The following is a 19,602-nucleotide window of genomic DNA, read 5'->3' as shown; positions in this document are numbered from 1 at the left end:
TTTAATCTGTCAAACATTCAGACTTAAAAATTGATTTGTTTAGATATTTATTTATATGCTCAGTGAATTTTCAGCCCATCTATTGATGGCCTACATTTTGTATTGCTGACTGAAAATACATTATTTTCTGTTATAATAAAAAATAAAAAATATAATTAAAAGATATCAGCATTTTGTAAGTATAATAAACTTTTAAAAATATATAATTTTGTAAGAATTAAAAAAAAATAGTTTAAATATACATAATTTTGTAAACATACCATTAAAACAATATACGGTGGTTATTTTTAAGAAAAAGAAGTTATGTAGTTATTGTGTAGAAGAGGTAGGTTATTCAATGATTTACTTTATTGAATAGAAATGTTTTTTTTTAATTATTAAAAGATAAATTGTTTAGTTAAAATGACAAAAAAAAACATATATATATATATATATATATATATATATATATATATATATATGTGTGTGTGTGTGTGTATATATCGAATTTCTAGTTATACCATGACTTAAACGTGGAACATTCACATCTAACCTAAGATTGACTTATCAATTACTTTCGATATTAGTGTAGTTTAGTGAACATTTTGTAAACCCAAGTTTAAATCATGTTGCTTTCATATAAAATAAATCTTAAGAAGGAACGATTCATATCTGTAAACTTTTCCCTCAAAAGAAAGATTATGACTAATACAACTTTTGCTTGATGCAAAAAACAACAAATTTTTCCTTGTCAAAACATTTTCGACACATTCATACACTATTTTTTGTGTAGATTAAGATGAAAATATAAGGGAGTGGGGGGTAAGATAATAAGAAAAAGTCATAAATAACATCACTATATATATATATATATATATATATATATATATATATATATATATATAATCATGAAAAAAACAAAAAACTCCATTCGCATGACAAATGTAATAGTTGCTGTGGTTGAAATTCAAGTGGTAAGAAAGAGCTATAGAAAGGAATGGCTGGAGAGGATCCAAATCCTCTTTTCAAGAGCTGGAAAACTCCCCCAAACAGGCTAGTATTGTATAGTTCTTGAGACTATCCTGGAATCATGCAATAAAAAAGATACTCTTCAAATACCAAACTACTCATGATAAAGTCATCTAATAATGATGTGATAATACATGACTAATGAATATATTAAAAAGAGAGCTCCTACATTAAACGTTGATCAAAATTAATTACATCCAAACATCTGCGTTATTAGACACTATTCAACTAGATGTTGATAAAATAGCTTGTCATTTTGTCATGACATGAGGAGATGAACGACTACTCCAAAAAGAAATGTCATTGAATTGAACTGCTAAGGGCTTGTTTCTAAAATAGTCATAATCAGTGATGATGCTATTCATCCTGAAAGAACCAAGAGCTAGCTATAGTCTTGCATAGCCATTGCAGCCATATATGCGGGTGTCTTGAAAATTGATGCAACGTGAGAGGGCAGCTGCGAGGTTTTCCAGATCTTGCCTTGTGTGGACTGCACTTAAAGCCACTCGCAGCCTAAAAATAAACAACATAATCAGTTTTTGAGATTGTAATTAATGTAAACATACCATAGCCATAGTAATATCTCCAAATTAATCTTTGAAATAATGTCATGTCAGGCATTTGAGTCCTTCAGATTTTAAAACTTTGCCAAACACTTCCAATAATTCGTGAAAATTGATACTAGGGTGAAGAAAATGACTAAAGTGAATGACCGTTTGTAAATTTAGGGGATAACCGAAGATTTTCAAAATTTTGGATCACAAATGTGGAGGTTTACTCATAATCATTTAAAAAGATACAAACCTGCACGAATTTGGAGGCACGGTAGGTGGTCTGATTGCAGTTACGTGGAAGCCAGATTGCAATAAATACCTGCTCCAGAAACACTGAAAATGCTTAGTATTACAATGCCTTCATGATCAGCTTGTGAAGCTGAAGAAAAATAACGTGTCAGCTATTACAAAACAAAAAGAATATGATTTTCTCATAATTAATCTTTCCCAAACATGCTGGAAGAAGTTGACTGATACAAGAATATGACTTATGAATAATCTGAGTACATAGAAAGAGTAAAGCTGAAGGGTTTATTAATGGAGAGAAATCTACCGGCTTGCTTGGAGTGCCTTGTCTTCACTGCCTACTACCAGGGATATAATGTGACTTGTAACCGGGATTCCTGTAAGTAAATGGAAGTCTTTCACCCGGTTCCAAATAGCCTCTCTACGCCATGTCTCAAGTTTTGCCACTTTAACCGCAGCTGGAAATTTGCATCATGCTTTTAACAAATAAATAATTTCCTCAAGATATGGAGAGCAATAGCAAACAAAGTGACAATATTTTTTATTTCTAAACAAATAGTCCAAGAAAGGTAGAAGATCAATTTAACATGGGTATATCAAACAATTTCGTGAGTATCGGATAGAAATTACCGAGTCTCGTTTAAATCACCCGTGTTCACAAATATGCACAACTATATTGATTGCTCCATTTGAAGTTGTCCTAATTTAACATTTTATAATAGAATTTAACAATCTATAGCAGAGCATTGTTGTAAGTGCAATATTCAAGAAAAAAACGTAATTAGTAACATGACATTTTTTGGCTTTTAAGAAAATCAGTAAATAAAGTTATTTCTCTAAATTATTAGATGATGTTAGAAGTGAATATGATAGATAAGAATTGGATCACAGGACTACACCGTATAAGGATATAACTTGACAAAAGAAATGCTAGCAATGTAGTCTCTAACTCTAATACACTATTACAAAACCCCTCTTTTATTATTTGTAAAGAAATCATTGAGAATCAGAGTCCATTCCTTATTTAATTAATTTTCACCGAAGATTTTTTAGTTTTCAAACGCTTTCAATGAACAAATAAAGAGCATATTAAAAAAGTTGTCTCACAATATGTGTTGCCAGCACTTATCAACATGATAAATAAGAATGAGGAGAGCAAGTAGTACACACAGAAATAGGAATAACAAAAGCATAAAGTGCAATTCGAGTAAATCAATTTAAGTAGAACAATGGAGCTTACCATGAGCAGCGGCAGCAACGGGAACTGGTGCAGAAGTTGAAAATATAAATGAACGACCCCTCGACTGTATTAACAGTTTCAACTTTTTGCTATAAGAATTCATAGAATAGTAAATGTCGTTGGTAAACTATTTGCAAAACATAATGTTTTGTGCCAATGATGTGCAGAAAATAATTTCAGGAGCAAGTGAACTCAACTAGTTACCTGCATGCTATAAATCCTCCATGGCAACCAGCAGCTTTACTTAGTGTACCAATGCATATGTCCACATCCTTCTCACAGTTGAACTCCTCGGCAACACCGCCACCATTTTTCCCACAAACAAATGTTCCATGAGCCTGGACATACACATATTTTCATTTTAATAATTCATAGTTAAGAATTTGTTTGTAGCAAGTAAAAGCCACTTGTATAACATAAATATTCAATCATGAAAACGACATATATGGCATAGTGGTTGATTGCTTTCTGCAACAAATGATGTAATGTTATCATGCATTGTGATTATTATTGTAAGGTCCCCATAAGTCTTAATCCAAAGATCAAATTCAGAACCATGTACATAATAGCTTGTAATAAATAGTCTTCAAAAAGAAAAAGACATTTTCTGAAACATATCAAGAGGTTTTACATCATCAATGACTAACAAAAAGCCATGTTTCTTGCGAAGGCCAGCAAGCTCAACCATAGGTGCAAAGTCGCCATCCATGCTAAACAAGCTGCAAAAAGTTGGATGAACTATAGTGAATATGGAAAATTATTCGCAGCGTATTGCCAAAGTTCATTCTCATCAGAAATATAAATAAACATTAGAAATAGGATAGAATAGCATCTCAACCAACATCCAAAAGTAATTCTCAGGCCTAGAGATTGAAATTTCCAAATGACCAATTCCGCCTCTCTTTAACAAGGCGGATGTAAGCTATGGAGACGGCTGAAATACTCGAGAAAAACCAAATATGCATTCTTTTATCACAATGACATTAGAATTTTCCAGTAAAGCACTTGAATCATTGCTTCATTACGTCGTTTTTAGGTAGAAATAAATATAGCGTTATGAACTATGTGTATTTGCACTAAGACAGAGAGGGAAGAACAAAGTAATTACCCCATGCTTTACTCGCTCAATTTGAAAGTTACCCTGAAGAATTATTAGGGATCAACCCCAACCGACTACTTAAACAAATTCTTATGAAAATCTAATCTCATAAAATCAAAGAGACCCTCCTAATCAAGGATACTTTCAAAAAAAAAAATCATCAACATTTATAATTATCAACTTACTGCTGTCAACAACAAGCATATAAAGCAAATTTGGAGAAAATTCAAGTGTGTAAACCATAAACAAACTATTCATTAAATATGCTTTTATAAATTTGCCAACAACAAAGAGTGCATAAGAAGGACAAATTTATTCAGTCAAATCCTCGACATGCAAATGTTGTTTAGGCTGTTTGAGGAAATATATGAATATAACAATGTGGATGTTTAACCTTGAAAATTTTCTATTTTCCAAGTAGTATAATGACTAACCTGTCCGTCACCACAACTTTCTTCCTCATTCTGCAATTAGATCTGTTGAAATCATCAAGGACAATGTCAACACATTGAGTGACTACCAGAAGGGAAAAAAGAGGAGAATATGCAAATTTCAGGAAAGGTAAAACCTACAATAGCATATTGAGGTGGGACATGTCACAATGTTTATATATATAAACATTTACACTTTTTTGTCGCTCAACAAGACGAATGCCATCAATTATTGATGCATGATTTAAAGCATCAGAAAAGACAGCGATCTTTTCATCCTCTGAAGGTATGCTATTCCCAGCTAAGAGAGTACCAATACTTCCTATTGCCGTCATCACAGCCATATTGGCAGCAAACCCTGTGGGACAAAGAAGGCAATCCTATAGCATGGATTTTAAACCAAAACTGAGTCAGCATTTCATATAATCCAGAGCTATTATCATCATTTGGGTCCTTCTTCAATTCATTAGACAATAGGTGGGTCTGAGAGGCCGGAAAATTTGATCATAGCAATCAATTCATTGTTCTTCATTTAGGATAAAAAACAGGGCAGTAACAAAACCAGAACAGTTTAAGTAGTTCTTGCAAGCCAAGCATTACCTCTTTCTTCTTCAAGTCTGCCAGGCTCGACTCAAGTAGTCTATGATAATCGGTATAACCACAAATAAGAGCAGAACCCCTTGGTCCCATACCATGTTCCTGGGCTGCCTGATTCACAAGAAGGAACATGATGGCAACGAATTCAAGCCAACGCTAAGAAAACAGAAGAAACAAAGACTCATAGACCATAACTCAGAAAGAAGACCACTAAAACTCATTCAAAATTCACAAGCACACCTTTGCCACAGCTTCTCCAATAGTCGGATGGGAACTCAGGCCTAGATAATCATTGCCAGAAAACAAAATTAATTTTTTAAACTTCTCATAAGACGCCCCTGATTCGTCATCACCACCACCCGCACTGCAAACAATCTCATCACCTACCCAAGAGAATTTCAGTAGTACTGTTGGCAATCGGAACTGAACACATGCTCAATATACTCGAAAACATCAGTGAAACTGAATTTTGTGCACAAGAGCAAAACTTGGTGAAATCTAAAGTTACTTTAATTGAAGAAATGTTTTTTTTTTTTTAAATTTCAATGTATAATATGTATTGATGACGTAAAATATAGCGGTCAAACAATTGGAACCATAGTTTACAGGATTTTAAAAATGGTTACCATAAAAGTACACGAATGTTCTGTGATGTAATGATTATGTAAAAACTCTTCATTCTGTAAATGTACACAATATTCACTCTACTTTCTTTCTGTTTCCCGTAAATCACTACATCCTATGTTTCATTTTAATCATAAATATTTGAATTAAAAAATAAAAATATGAATAACGTGACAAATAGCTTAAATAATTATCTTTATTAATTTTTAAGAAATAAATTGAGGGTGTAACTTCAATTCTACCTTCACAAACGAGTGAAACCATATATATAAAAAAAATGCATGAACTTTTAGACAAACTTCATTGTGGTCGTAAGCTTTTAAATCCATGAACTAATTAGCAAATATGAGGATTTGGTCGTTTTTGAACTTCAAGTTTCACAAAGCGAGAACTAGTTCGTTGAGATTAGGAAATGGAAGGATTAAAACCAAGTTTGACAAAAGAGGTTGAGGTGTTAAAAACAAATCTTTTATTCTTTTAGAAAATGGGCGGAGATCGAAGCGTACCAGCACTTGGGGTGTCATGCATCCATCTACTGAATGTGGACTCCGCAATTTCCACTTCAACAGAGGAGCGGTCCCAGTGCTGCATTTCATCGAACACCTGGAATGCTGCGTCACGGAGGCCAAACTGGAGAGAGGAGCTGCGGAGGCAAATGGGTCTGAGAGATCGAAGAACTTTGAGGGAGTGAAGGGTGGTGAGAGCCTCTTCCACCCACGAGTCCCACCATTCACTCGGATTCTCCGCCATTGGTGTAAGAGAGAAAGAAGAGAACTGCGTTTGGTGTTTGGTGTTTGGTGTGTCAATGCTGAAATGAGAATTGAGAAATGAGAAAATGTGAGATGAAAAGAATGCAGAAAAGTGTGTGTTGGTTGGTTGGTTCGGTTTGAGGCTGCTGATTCTGATGTGAGCTGAGTCACGTGTGTCCTGTTACGCTGCATCATCATCTCTCTCTTATACCAACTTCCAAATATAACTTTCAACTTTTACTCTTCTTTTTCTTAAATTTCACAAAAGTAACTAAAACGTAGTTTTCATGTTAGAGGATTACACTTTTTACTTTACCTACTCTTTGTACAATAAGAATAATTTAAGGGTTAAATATATTTTTATTCGTAAATTTTGAAATTAGTCTATTTCAAAATTTTAGACTAATTTAGTTTTTTATTTTTTGAAATACATGAATTTAGTCATTTTAATCAAATTTTGATAGGTTTATTTAATGTTTGGTACACATCTCAGGATTGTATTTGAGTTGTTTATATTTTTGACACATTTTTGCTTTAATGTTACATCAAATATTATTATGAAACGCGCTTGAAATGTCAAATAAACTCAACAAAATTTTATTTAAATGACTAAATTCAACCATTTCTAAAGATAAAGGACTAGATTAATCTAAAGTTTCAAAATAGACTAATTTCAAAATTCACTGAGAGTTAAGGGACCAAAAATATATTTAACTCATAATTTAATATAAATAAAGTTATTTTAATAATTAAAAACATAGAAGAAATTTAAATATATAATTTTCATATAAAAACTCAATATTAAACATCAATTTTTTTTTAATTTTTGTTTCGAATATTGTTTAAGAGTCGAGATCAAATACAATTTAAATATTTTTTATTTCTTCCATCTTTTAAAGTATTTGTAAAGATAAAATTATAACGAAACTTTATGCTCAAACAATACCTCAATAATGCAGTTGATTTTGTCCAACTTAAGATCGAAAATTTTTTATACTTTTTAATGAGTTCACCTTACAAAAGGTTATCTTATTAAATATTTTCTTTTAGTCTATAACAATATATAAAAATATGCATTCTTTTATATTCACATTTTATTATTCCGATTTTATTCTTATAAATAGTTTATCTTTAATTGTCATCCTAAAAAGCTTCTTTTATCTTTTAACAGTTATTTTAAAAACTTTTTTTTTATACTTATTTTATTTTTCTAATCTTATATTTAATAATTATTTTAAAAATTAATTACATATTTTTTATTAATCTTAATTCAAATTTTTATAAAAATAAAAATAAAAGTGAACACACCGTGGATCTGTTTTCGCTTGTATTTTCATTAAATAGTTTAAAAGTTTACGTTTTTTTTTTTTTTTGGTTGCTGGGATCAATTTCTGACCTCTATTTTATGGTAGTCCTCACCAACCACCGTTGAAGGTGTCATGACTAGGTCAAAGGAGACATGTCTTGGAATGGAACACATAGTTTCACAAGTTGCTACACAATTTTATTCAAACTTGAGTACCTTCCACTAAATTAAATTACACCATTTAAGACCAACAACAAATATATCACTTTTAAAATAATTCTATATTAAAATATTTTACTTTAATTAGACAGAAAAAATAATTAATTTTTGAACAAAATGAAAAAGAAAATCATCTTTCATCAGATAACAATGTAACTTAATTTGATTTTGTTAACTATTATAATAATTATGGGACAAAGGAAATATTATTTCCGTAAAAAGATATTTCATTTTCAGTGAAGTTTTCCTCGTCTAATAATGTTTTTTTTTAAATTTTCTCAAATTAATGACTGTGTTACTATATATCTCAGAAATTTATTGTTTTGCAATTCTATATGAATTAAATAAGTGATATAAATAATACTAATATAAAAAATGTGACACTTTTCATATTAATTATTGTTATAAATGATAATTTCTTGAATATGTGTTTTACTACCCATCCATTCACACTTAAAAGACATGCACTCTGAATTTGATGTTATCAATTTCTCAAAAAAAATTCAATCACTTTTAATAACTTATAAAAGGCATGACAAGAATTTTCTCTTCAATTTGTTATATGTTTAACATTTTCCTTCACTTATTTACTTTTGAACAAAGTCCATATTTGTAGGAAGCAAGTAATTTTAAAATCTCGCAAACGCTTTATGCTACAAAAATTTCGTATCCACTGTGGATGAAATTTAATTTTTTTTAATGAATATTTTTAACAAATATTTGGTGAGTCTTTGTATTTAACATTATAAAAAAATATCATATTATCAACAAAATTTTATTGATAAAAATCTGTCAATAAAATAGTACTTATCAACGTAAAACTTAGAGTTTTAATTATCGATGAAAATATCTATTAGTAATGAATCATTCGATAAAATTAATTACAATTAAGAATTTGTATTACTGATATTTTTGTCAATAAATTTCATCGAAAAAATGTGTGCACAAGCTTTTACTTTACCTTTAATCAAGTTTTGGTAAAATTTAATATTAATCATTTTTTTAATTTGTTGATAATTAATTTTTTTTTGAAAATCTATCAATAAATCCATCGGTAGTTGTATTTTTGAAAATTTAGTAAATTCGTTGATAATTGTATTTTTTAAAATTTGTCGATAAAATGGGTATCAACTTTCCAGTCAAATTTAATGAAATAGTTTTTATAAATTAAATGGAGACAAGTTAGAAGAAGAAGCAAAGATGAAAAAAAGAAGGAGAAGAAAGAGGAAAAGAAGGAGGTGGAGGAGGACAATGAGGCAACAACAACAACAACAACTGTGACGATGATAGTAACAAAAGAGAAGGAAGATGATAAGGAGAAGGAGTAGGAAGAGGAGAATGAGGAGAAGAGGTGGTGGATGCAAGCAACAACAAAAATGGACACGACAATACTAAAGATGAACACGACAATAATAATGATAACAACACCAACAATAAGAGAGGAGAAGGAAAGGGACAAATAGGAATTACATAATTATATTAATAATATAATTACGTAATTCTATTAATAGTATAAATTATGTTATATGAGATTATTTTATATGTATATTGAGTGAAAATATACTAATAATGTGTGTTTACATGATCAGTATAATTCCATTTTCATATAATTTTTTCACAAATAATTTTGTTATTAACAAAATTCACAGTATGAAACATTTTATTGTTAGTGTGTATACCTTTAACACTTAGATAAGAATAATAATAATAAGTTTCAATCTTTATCGTAACAAAAGAATATAAGCAGAGATTATTTGTTCAAAATTTTTACTTTTACATCTTTTGCATGAATACAACGTGCTTATTAAGAAACAAAGATGAAGAAACTTGTGAAGAAAAAATAAAGATGAAAAATTACTTAAAAGATGACACATAAGGTTATAAGAAAAAAATTAAAAAAATTTAGTAGTCAAAAAATAATTTTTCAAAGAACAATAATAACACAACAAGTAACAAATTAAATTTCTTCGTATGGAACACGAGTAACTGATGTCCTAAGTGAAACATTAATAGTCGTTAATGCCCTCACTTAAGCTACCACTCTGGATTCTTATGCAATAACAACCTTATCGTAACCAAACCTTTTTGTTCTTATGACACTACTATAAATTTTCATATTACATGAAAATTTTCTTGCAAATTTGTTAAAAAAATTTGCAAGAAAATATATTTTCCTGATTACAATTTTAATTGACAGGTAATTCTTTCGTAGGTAATTATTTCCTACAAAATTATAAAATTTGTATGTATTTCTTACAAAATTTGTTGTGAAAAGTGTTTTATACAAAATATTTTACAAAAAAATTGACAGCAATTTCCTGTAAACTTTTTTTCATATAAAAATTTTTAAGTATTTCCTGCAAAACAAATTTAAAATAAAATTGACAGAGAATATGAGTTTTTTTTAGTAATGTAAACATTTCTCACAGGCAAATGCATATACAATTAACTACGTTGTTTTTCTCAATGGATTATAACTGTTGTACATAGTCAACATTACACACAGAAAATGACACGTTGATGAAGGTGGGAAGCTACTGAAGGAGACATGTGGAAAGAGGGTTTGATTTTGTTTTACTTTTTGTTAGATAATGACGCAGAAAACTTTGGTGGCGGAATAATAGATGAAAAAAGAAAGGATAAGAAGGGTGGTGGCGGAGAAAAAGAGAGTGAGATAATGAAGTTGAAACAAAAGAGAAGAAAAGAATAATTATATTTGTAAGTTTTTTTTGTCTGTTTTGGCTGAAAAGGAATAACTAAAGGGTGCTTTCTCTCTTGATCAAGTAAAGTGGATTTTGTGTCTTCCTTGAGTTGAAAGGCAAAGGGATTAATTAATCTGAAAGATGTGAATATATAGAAGAAACATGCACTGTGCTGTACTGTGATCACTGTCTGTAAATGGAAACCAGTTTGGGGTTGGTTGCAGGCTCTCACAACAGCAATGAATTCATTATCATACGTCAAGAGGGAGTGGTAAGTTAATTTCTTATACAACATTATATACAACAATATGAAACTTTAGTTATAAAAATAAATAACCAATTTGCTTTATAAGTTTTGTAAGTTAAATAACTTGTTAAGTCACTTTTGAACAGTGAAAATACTGATAAAGCCTTTTCTTTACCACGGTAATATGTTTGCCAATAATTAAGAACGGAGAAAATCCTCACTTGAACTTGTTTGAACAAGTTCTGTGAAGTTAAATTAGACTTAAGTTTTATTATCTTAATGTAGCATTTAAGTAATTAAAAGTGTATTTTAATCAAGATTTGAATGTATCGTGTCATTCATTATTGAGTTCTTCTAATTCTCACACTCGATTATCTCAACATGAACATAGGATATTTTTTGTGTTGGATATCCTAGTTTGAGTTTGTTAAATTCATCGTGTCATCCCCTATTAGTTTTAGATCCATCAAGTTTCAGTGAAATTTGGAATTAATTCCTCATCGAAATTTTTGACTAATTTAGTTCTTCATCTTTAAGAATGTGTGAATTTAGTCCTTTTAATCAAATTCTGTTAAGTTTATTTGAAGTTTCAAACGCGTTTTATGATAATATTTGAGTTAGCATCGAATCAAAGATGGTTCAAACGATATAAACAATTCAAATACTATCATGAAATGTATTTGAAACTTCGGATAAACTTAACAAATCTAGTTAAAAGGACTAAATCTACACATTTCTAAAGATGAAGGACTAAATTGGTCAAAAGTTTCAAAGAGGAACCAATTCCAAATTTCAGTGAAACTTGAGGGACCAAAAACATATTTAACCCTTTTTATTTTACTGAATTGATTTTGTTAAGTTGAGTGAGACTTAAATTTCAATAGTTAATACATTTGTCATCGATATCACTCGGTTATCATTGGAAACACATATCTTATTTCACTGTGTGAGTTTGAAGAGGTTGAATTGGACTTAAATTTACCTTATGCAGCAAAGAAGGTTGAAAGAGAAAGATGGTAAAAGATGTGAACTATGTGGAGATGATATAGGTGTTAATGGAGATGGTGAGCTTTTTGTGGCATGCAACGAGTGTGGTTTTCCTGTTTGTAAGAGCTGTTATGAGTATGAACGCAGTGAGGGAAACCATGTCTGCCCTCAATGCAAAACAAGATTCAAGCGTCTCAAAGGTATAACTATAATTATTTAGGAAAGATTTAATATATCGATATATCAGTGTATTTTGAAGGTTCCAAAGATTGTTCATTTATGTTGCAGGGTGTGCTAGAGTTGAGGGAGATGAAGAAGAGGATGATGTTGATGACTTGGAGAATGATGAAGATTTTGATGGAGGAAACGAACAAGATTTGAAAACGACCATGTCTCATGAGGTAATGATTAATTCTAATGCTGCTATATAGTTTTGTTTTCAACATATTCTCATAGCCATGTTTCATATGTGATATGAAACAATCAAATTATGTCAAAATCTATTTAATTTGTTTATATTTCCCTACTCTTTTGTTTCATTACACTTCTTTAAGATTTTTCATAATACAAATGAATCCAATTATATATATATATATATATATATATATATATATATATTTATATTTAGATGATTTAATAGTTAAATAATAGTTAAATAGAAAGAAAAAAAAAGTCATGAGGTTAATATCTTACTAATAATTTGATGGGTAACGGATATTTTAATATATATATATATATATATATATATATATATATTTTTTTTTTTTCTTTTTTTAAACTAATATTAATGTGATGTTTAAGGAATATATTAAGTATACCATAACTAGTTGTAAAATAAAATATAATCATATTTAACAAATTCATACCAGCGTGAAGACTCTAACAAAACTTAAAATGATAGTACGTGTGATTATATTAATAATATAAGATATGCTGTATGAGATTATTTTATATGTATATTGAGTGAAAATATGCTGATAAATGTACGTTTACATTATCGGTATAATTCCATTTTCAGATAATTTTTTCACAAATAATCTTGTTATTAATAAAATTCACCAAATGTTAGTATGAAACATTTTATTGTTAGTTTGTATACCTTAGCTATACTAACACTAAGATAGTACTAAGTTTCAATCTTTATCATAATAAAAAGTATAAGCAGAGATTATTTGTTCTAAATTTTTACTTTGACATCTTTTGCATGAATGCAACGAACAGGATGAAGAAACTTGTGAAGAAAATCATGCTTTGGTTCCATCAAGTTCAACCACATTGAGCAAAGAGATGGTTCCATTGCAAACAAGATCTATGGATCCTTCAAAGGACCTTGCTGCTTATGGCTATGGAAGTGTTGCGTGGAAGGAAAGAATGGAGACATGGAAGCAAAGACAAATCAAACTTGGTAATGTGAGAAAAGAAAATGACAACAAGGAAGATTCAAACAACCTTGTAGATGACGATGACACCGAATTCCTTATGTAAGTGTTCTTCCATATTTCCTTCAGCATTCAAATAAGAGTAAACCATACACACACAAAATGATATTATATATATATTAGAAATCTAAATGTGAGTCTAAGTCTCACATTGGATAAAAATGAGAAAGTGAAACATTATATAAAAATGAAGACTCATAAACTCATCGTTTTAAGGTTTTGAGTTGACAGTGATGTCAATCTCTTATTTGGACTAAAGTCTCATTGGTATTATGTTTTTTCAATGAACATTCTCGCTCGATAGACCCAACAATATATAAGATTACTTTATGATGAGACTATGTGTTTGTTATGTTGGTCAGAATGGATGAAGGAAGACAACCACTATCAAGAAAGATGACGGTTCCATCAAGTAAAATTAACCCTTACCGAATGGTCATAGTAATGAGGCTAGTTGTTCTTGGATTCTTCTTCCATTACCGAGTTATGAACCCTGTAGAACATGCCTATGCTTTGTGGCTGGTGTCAATAATCTGTGAATTTTGGTTCACCCTTTCATGGATTCTTGACCAATTCCCCAAGTTGCTTCCAGTCATGAGAGAAACTTATCTGGACAGACTTTCCTTGAGGCAAGTAATCTACAAAATGTTTTTCTATATATATAGACATATACACATATACTAGCAAATGTTGTCGTGTCCCTTCGTACAAAAATCTATTTTAGTGTCACTCCACATGGAGAGACACCAAAATAGGTTTATTTTTTGAAGGAACACATAAGCATCTTCCAAATGATTAATCATTGATGTATAATTTTATGTGATGTTTCATTGCAAGTTCTTTAACAAAATTTAGTGTACTTCTACATGTAGGTATGAAAAGGAAGGGAAAGTTTCTGAACTTTCTCCAATTGATATATTTGTGATCACAGTGGATCCACTAAAAGAGCCTCCTCTTGTGACTGCAAACTCAGTTCTTTCCATTCTAGCCATGGATTACCCTGCTGAAAAGGTGTCATGTTATGTATCTGATGATGGGGCTGCAATACTAACATTTGAGGCTTTATCTGAGACTTGTGAATTTGCAAAGAAATGGGTCCCTTTCTGTAAGAAGTTTAGCATTGAGCCAAGAGCTCCTGAATGGTACTTTGGTGAGAAGATAAACTACCTAAATGACAAGGTGCACCCATCATTTGTGAAAGAGAGAAGAGCAATGAAGGTAGAAAAGTCTGCATGACTTGGATACTTTATCCGATGAATCTTCGTGGAATTTGGATTCTCTGCTAGTTTTTTCTGTGTTGTTTCTCTATTGTGCTCTCATAATACACTGATTACTACTAATTTCAACATTTTAAAATATATTAAAAAGATATTTAAAATATCAGTACAGTGTATTTTTAATACCGAACAGAGAACAACACCGAAAAAATCAATAGAGAATCTGGACTCATCTTCATGTTATATGATAAATGATAAGTGGTTATTTTCATTTTATTACAGAGAGAATATGAAGAGTTTAGAGTTCGAATTAACTCTCTAGTTGCAAAGTCTAGGAAGGTCCCAGAAGAAGGGTGGACAATGCAAGATGGAACACCATGGCCTGGAAATAATGTTCGTGATCATCCAGGAATGATACAGGTTAGTAACATAGATATTTAAATTGCAGAAATAAAGAAACCAGAAATTGAGCAATGAAATCACTAATTCTGTTTGATTGAAGATGAGAAACACAGCAGGATAGATATGCATAAGTCATGGAAAGGAAAAATACTCACAAATATCCGTAAGAGGTGTTTGATGAAGAGCAACTCAATGAGAACTTTCATATTGATTTATTAGACACTTGTCCAATATATAGAATACAATATCTCATAATATAAGAAGAAAAATAAAACCTAGTGTATCATCACAATCCAGAATATCTGATAATAATAAAGGGAATAAAATATATGATATTTCTATCGATAGAATTAAAACTAGAAGATATATGATATCTTTATCAAACTCAAACTAAATAACATATCTTATGCATATATGTTCATTTTTTGTTTGATTAACTTTGTGATTGCCAATGCTAATTAATTCTTTCTCAGGTTTTTCTTGCAGAAACTGGGGGATATGACATGGATGGCAAGGAATTGCCACGCTTGGTGTATGTTTCTAGAGAGAAGAGACCAAATTTCAATCACCACAAAAAAGCAGGAGCATTGAATGCATTGGTAAACAACATAAATAATAATAAAGGATAAAAGAACCTTGACAAAAAATTGTTTATATTTTATCATACTGGGGGTTTGGTTGGTCATTCTGCATCGGTCTTACACATTTAAGACATTTAACACCATTTTTAACCGGTCTTTCATCTTATATCGTGTTTAACTTTATCTTTTCTACCAGATGTGGGACTTTGACTCACTTGGATTATTTCCAACAAAAAACAACACAATTTTATGCAAATCTGATATATTTATTTCTGCATTGATGATTCCATCAAACAGGCTAGAGTTTCTGCAGTACTTTCCAATGCCCCTTTTGTGTTGAACTTGGACTATGATCATTACATCAACAACAGCAAGGTTGTAAGAGAGGCAATGTGTTTCATGATGGACCCATTAGTAGGAAAAAGAGTCTCCTATGTCCAATTCTCACAGAGATTTGATGGTATTGAACAACATGCAAATCAAACAAATGGATTCTTTGATGTAAGAATGCTCTTAATAAAAAACTGAATTATTTCTTTTAATTAGTGGGATGGTCCCATTTTTATTTAGATGTGTCAGTTTGATATCCGCTTTTAAAAAGATGTTAATTGAGTCCCAACTTTTGAAAAGATGCCTCAATTAGGTCCTTTTCAGCAAAACATTATTAACACCGTTAACGATATTGATATTTAAAATGACTTACAAAATTAAGTATTGATATTCATATTAAAATTTAGTAGTAAAAATCATGAATTAAGTTAACGATTTTAGTAACTTTTGTCTGAAAAGAGCCTAATTAAAACACTTTTTCAAAAGTTAGGACTAGATTGACACATTTTTAAAAATGGGTACCAAACTGACACATCTGAACGAAAGTGGATACCATCCGACTAATTAAACCTTCTTTTAATTTCCCTTGTAAAATAAACTCTTTCTCTTCTCTATTAGATTAACATGAGAGGCTTGGATGGTATACAAGGACCTACATATGTTGGAACAGGATGTGTCTTTAGAAGACAAGCACTTTATGGTTTTGATTCTCCAAGAAAAAAGAAGCCTCCAACCAAGACATGCAATTGTTGGCCAAGGTGGTGTTGTTGTGGATGTTGTTTTATGGGGAAGAAGAAGAAGAAGAAGTTAAAGAAACAGAAGTTTGAGATAATGGAAAACAGACATAGTAAAGTACATTCTGAAGCAGCTGCAGTTGAATTTGAACATGGTAGGGAAGATAAACATTGCACACTTAGTATTTGGCAGCATATTATATTTAATTCTCTTAAGCCTTGTCATGCATATCAATGATTATTCTGAAATGCAAGGAACACTTTACTTTTCAATTGTTCTTTGGAAGAAAATATAAGGCTTATGAAATAGGAACCAAATGAAATGATTCTATAAATCATTGTCTGATATTAACAAGTAAAACCTTGAATGTAGGCACAGAAGATGAAAAATTAGCTCATATTTCAAATCCAAAGTTTGCCAAGAAATTTGGACAATCTCCTATCTTTATTGCATCTACTCAACTGTTGGATGGTGAGACACTCAAACATGGAAACCTTGCTTCTCAACTTATAGAAGCAATACATGTCATTAGTTGTGGCTATGAAGAGAAAACAGAATGGGGAAAAGAGGTAACAAAACCATTTCATTATTGTGACCTTCTAAGGTGTTGTGTTTGGACCAACTTCTACATAAGCACTTTTGGTCTAAACCATTTAGGGGATTGACACTACTTTCAACTCAAAACCTTAAAACAATAGATTTATGAATCTTCTTTCTCATATGATGTTTTACTTTCTTATTCATGTCCGATATGAAACTCAAACTCATACCTAGTTCCAAACAATAGTTTTAACTCATGGAGAAGGTAAGGCGACTTTTTCTTCTTATTTTTTCTTTCTGAGTGCTTATAGAAAAGATTGTCTAAACAGTTCAAGAATTTCTTATTCATGTTACAACTTGTAGCCATTCTTTCAATTTCTCAGGTTGGATGGATCTATGGTTCAGTTACAGAAGACATATTAACAGGTTTTAAAATGCATTGCCATGGATGGAGATCTATATATAGTATTCCTCAAAGACCTGGATTTAAAGTATCTTCCCCAAGAAACCTTTCCAATGGTATGCAACAAGTCTTTCAATGGGCTCTTGGATCAATGGAAATATTCATGAGTAAACATTGCCCTCTTTGGTATGGGTATGGAGGAGGACTAAAGTGGTTACAACGCATTTCTTACATAAATGCCATAGTATATCCATGGACATCAATACCTTTGGTGGTGTATTGTACCCTACCTGCTGTGTGTTTGCTCACCGGGAAATTTATCATTCCCGAGGTACAAGTTTACTTCTTAACATGGTATCAAAGTCATGAATTATTGTCTATCCGGATGAAGTTTGTTGTTTGTTGAGTCTATTGAGTCGCTATTTTTGTAAAGTTGAGTTAGATTTAAAGTTCACTTCTTAACACAACCTCTTATATTGCCATAATATTGCAAAATAAAATCTGTGTTAGCTTATTATCAGTATTGTTGTTGGCATTGCAGCTCAGCAACACAGCAGGAATGTGGTTTGTGTCTCTTTTCTTCTGCATTTTCACCACAAGTTTGTTAGAGATGAGATGGAGTGGTGTCACAATTGATGAGTGGTGGAGAAATGAGCAATTTTGGGTGATTGGAGGTGTGTCAGCAAATTTTGTAGCAGTGTTCCTGGGGATGTTTAAGGTGTTGGGAGGTGTAAACACAAACTTCATAGTGACATCAAGGGAAGATGATGAGAAGGAGCATTCTGACATGTTTGCTTTGAATTGGACCATTTTACTGATCATACCAACAACATTGCTGATACTGAACATAATTGCTGTGGTTGCAGGAGTCTCAAATGCAATAAACATTGGATTTGAGGCTTGGGGGCCTTTACTTGGTAAACTCATGTTTTCTTTTTGGGTCATTCTTCATTTGTATCCATTCCTCAAAGGCATGGTAGGTAGGCATAACAGGACTCCTACCATTGTTATTGTTTGGGCAATTCTTCTTGCCACTTTCTTTTCTGTCTTGTGGGTCAAAATTGATCCATTTTTACCCAAGTCAAGTGGACCAGTTCTAGAGGAGTGTGGATTGGATTGCAATTAGCTACAAATTTTGTCAACCAAATGCTACCATGCATGATTCATGGATGATAATTTTTCCACTGCAAAGTAGAAACTGTTTGGCTTTTTGCCACTTTTAAGTTGTATCATTTGTATGTTTTATTCAAATCTTGGACATAATTACTTGAAAGAGTTTTTTGTACACAAGATAAGTGTTCACCTGATTCTTTTGTCTTTCAACAGAAGACAGCATGACTGTAATATTGTACTGTAATTTTATGCTTATGAGACACTTATGCATACCACAATCATAGACCAATTATATATGTGTAGACATTAAATAACTTAATTATTCTTTACTTTCAACGAAATATTACATTCTTTTATAGATATATTGTATTTTGTATCATTTCTAGATCAATAGAAGTATAATTTATTTGTCTTTCTAATAGTTTAAGATTTTTTTATTAACTTATTACTGGACAGAATTTACAAACAATACACACGTAATTGACAAATTAAATTCTATCAACATATATTTTTATCTTCTTATCACATGTTTATGTTCTCCTTGTTTTCTTGTAACGCCTTTGATCCTGTAGTTGTTAATTTTACAATATTTTTAGTCTCAAGGGCAAAGGTAAATCCACGAGAATTATGTAAATATTACAAAAGCAAATTAAATATAAGATGTATTTTCTTTTTCTATTTCACAATTCTCAAAAAATAAATTATTTTTCAAATTATTGTTGGCTACTATTTTATTAGATTTTTAAATGGTTAATATGACGTTAAACGAGTCTTCTAAAAATACTGAAATATATATATTAAATTTAGCATCTGTTTGACTACATAAACACTCT

At 30.8% G+C, this 19,602-nt stretch overlaps 2 protein-coding genes across 5 annotated transcripts; one reads left to right on the top strand and one right to left on the bottom strand.

Annotated features, from left to right (window-relative positions):
* Positions 1-1,128: 1,128 nt before the first annotated feature.
* BIOF (biotin F) lies at positions 1,129-6,727 on the bottom strand. 4 transcript variants are annotated; one of them, XM_028059457.2, is made up of 11 exons: positions 6,306-6,727; positions 5,416-5,598; positions 5,179-5,286; positions 4,720-4,958; positions 4,582-4,623; positions 3,680-3,767; positions 3,253-3,386; positions 3,049-3,137; positions 2,116-2,266; positions 1,813-1,881; positions 1,129-1,521 (listed from the first exon to the last, which is right to left on the bottom strand). In XM_028059457.2, the coding sequence occupies exons 1-11, from the start codon at positions 6,393-6,395 to the stop codon at positions 1,395-1,397; spliced, it is 1,320 nt and encodes a 439-aa protein (XP_027915258.1). In that variant the 5' UTR covers positions 6,396-6,727; the 3' UTR covers positions 1,129-1,394. The 4 variants fall into 4 exon arrangements, 3 of the variants coding, with proteins under 3 accessions (XP_027915258.1, XP_027915247.1, XP_027915252.1); XM_028059446.2 differs by having other exon boundaries at positions 5,416-5,582; XM_028059451.2 differs by having other exon boundaries at positions 5,416-5,558.
* A 4,163-nt stretch (positions 6,728-10,890) lies between these two features.
* Positions 10,891-19,013, top strand: LOC114174687 (putative cellulose synthase A catalytic subunit 3 [UDP-forming]). The gene is made up of 13 exons (XM_028059518.2): positions 10,891-11,046; positions 12,014-12,209; positions 12,298-12,410; positions 13,231-13,490; positions 13,811-14,077; positions 14,321-14,666; positions 14,948-15,085; positions 15,541-15,666; positions 15,946-16,149; positions 16,597-16,867; positions 17,086-17,282; positions 17,637-17,987; positions 18,198-19,013. Exons 1-13 carry the CDS (start codon positions 10,972-10,974, stop codon positions 18,780-18,782), a joined length of 3,129 nt encoding a protein of 1,042 aa, XP_027915319.2. The 5' UTR covers positions 10,891-10,971; the 3' UTR covers positions 18,783-19,013.
* The last annotated feature ends 589 nt before the right edge of the window (positions 19,014-19,602 follow it).

This window comes from Vigna unguiculata, chromosome 1 (assembly GCF_037176805.1).
Source record: "Vigna unguiculata cultivar grain cowpea cultivar isolate G323 ecotype 2 chromosome 1, ASM3717680v1, whole genome shotgun sequence".
Classification (NCBI taxonomy): Eukaryota; Viridiplantae; Streptophyta; class Magnoliopsida; order Fabales; family Fabaceae; genus Vigna; species Vigna unguiculata.
Note: the sequence above shows the minus strand (reverse complement) of the source record. Positions and strands in the feature narration are given on the sequence as shown.

What these genes read in the sequence shown, in the direction of transcription:
- LOC114174687 (XM_028059518.2), top strand. Translation starts at nt 10,972, where the DNA reads ATGGAAACCAGTTTGGGGTTGGTTGCAGGCTCTCACAACAGCAATGAA. An exon ending in TCATACGTCAAGAGGGAGTG is followed by an intron (nt 11,047 to 12,013) that starts GTAAGTTAATTT and finishes TACCTTATGCAG; the next exon opens with CAAAGAAGGTTGAAAGAGAA. An exon ending in AAACGACCATGTCTCATGAG is followed by an intron (nt 12,411 to 13,230) that starts GTAATGATTAAT and finishes TGCAACGAACAG; the next exon opens with GATGAAGAAACTTGTGAAGA.
- BIOF (XM_028059446.2), bottom strand. Translation starts at nt 6,549, where the DNA reads ATGGCGGAGAATCCGAGTGAATGGTGGGACTCGTGGGTGGAAGAGGCT. An exon ending in GCATGACACCCCAAGTGCTG is followed by an intron (nt 5,583 to 6,305) that starts GTACGCTTCGAT and finishes GATTGCCAACAG; the next exon opens with TACTACTGAAATTCTCTTGG. An exon ending in TTGGAGAAGCTGTGGCAAAG is followed by an intron (nt 5,287 to 5,415) that starts GTGTGCTTGTGA and finishes CTTGTGAATCAG; the next exon opens with GCAGCCCAGGAACATGGTAT.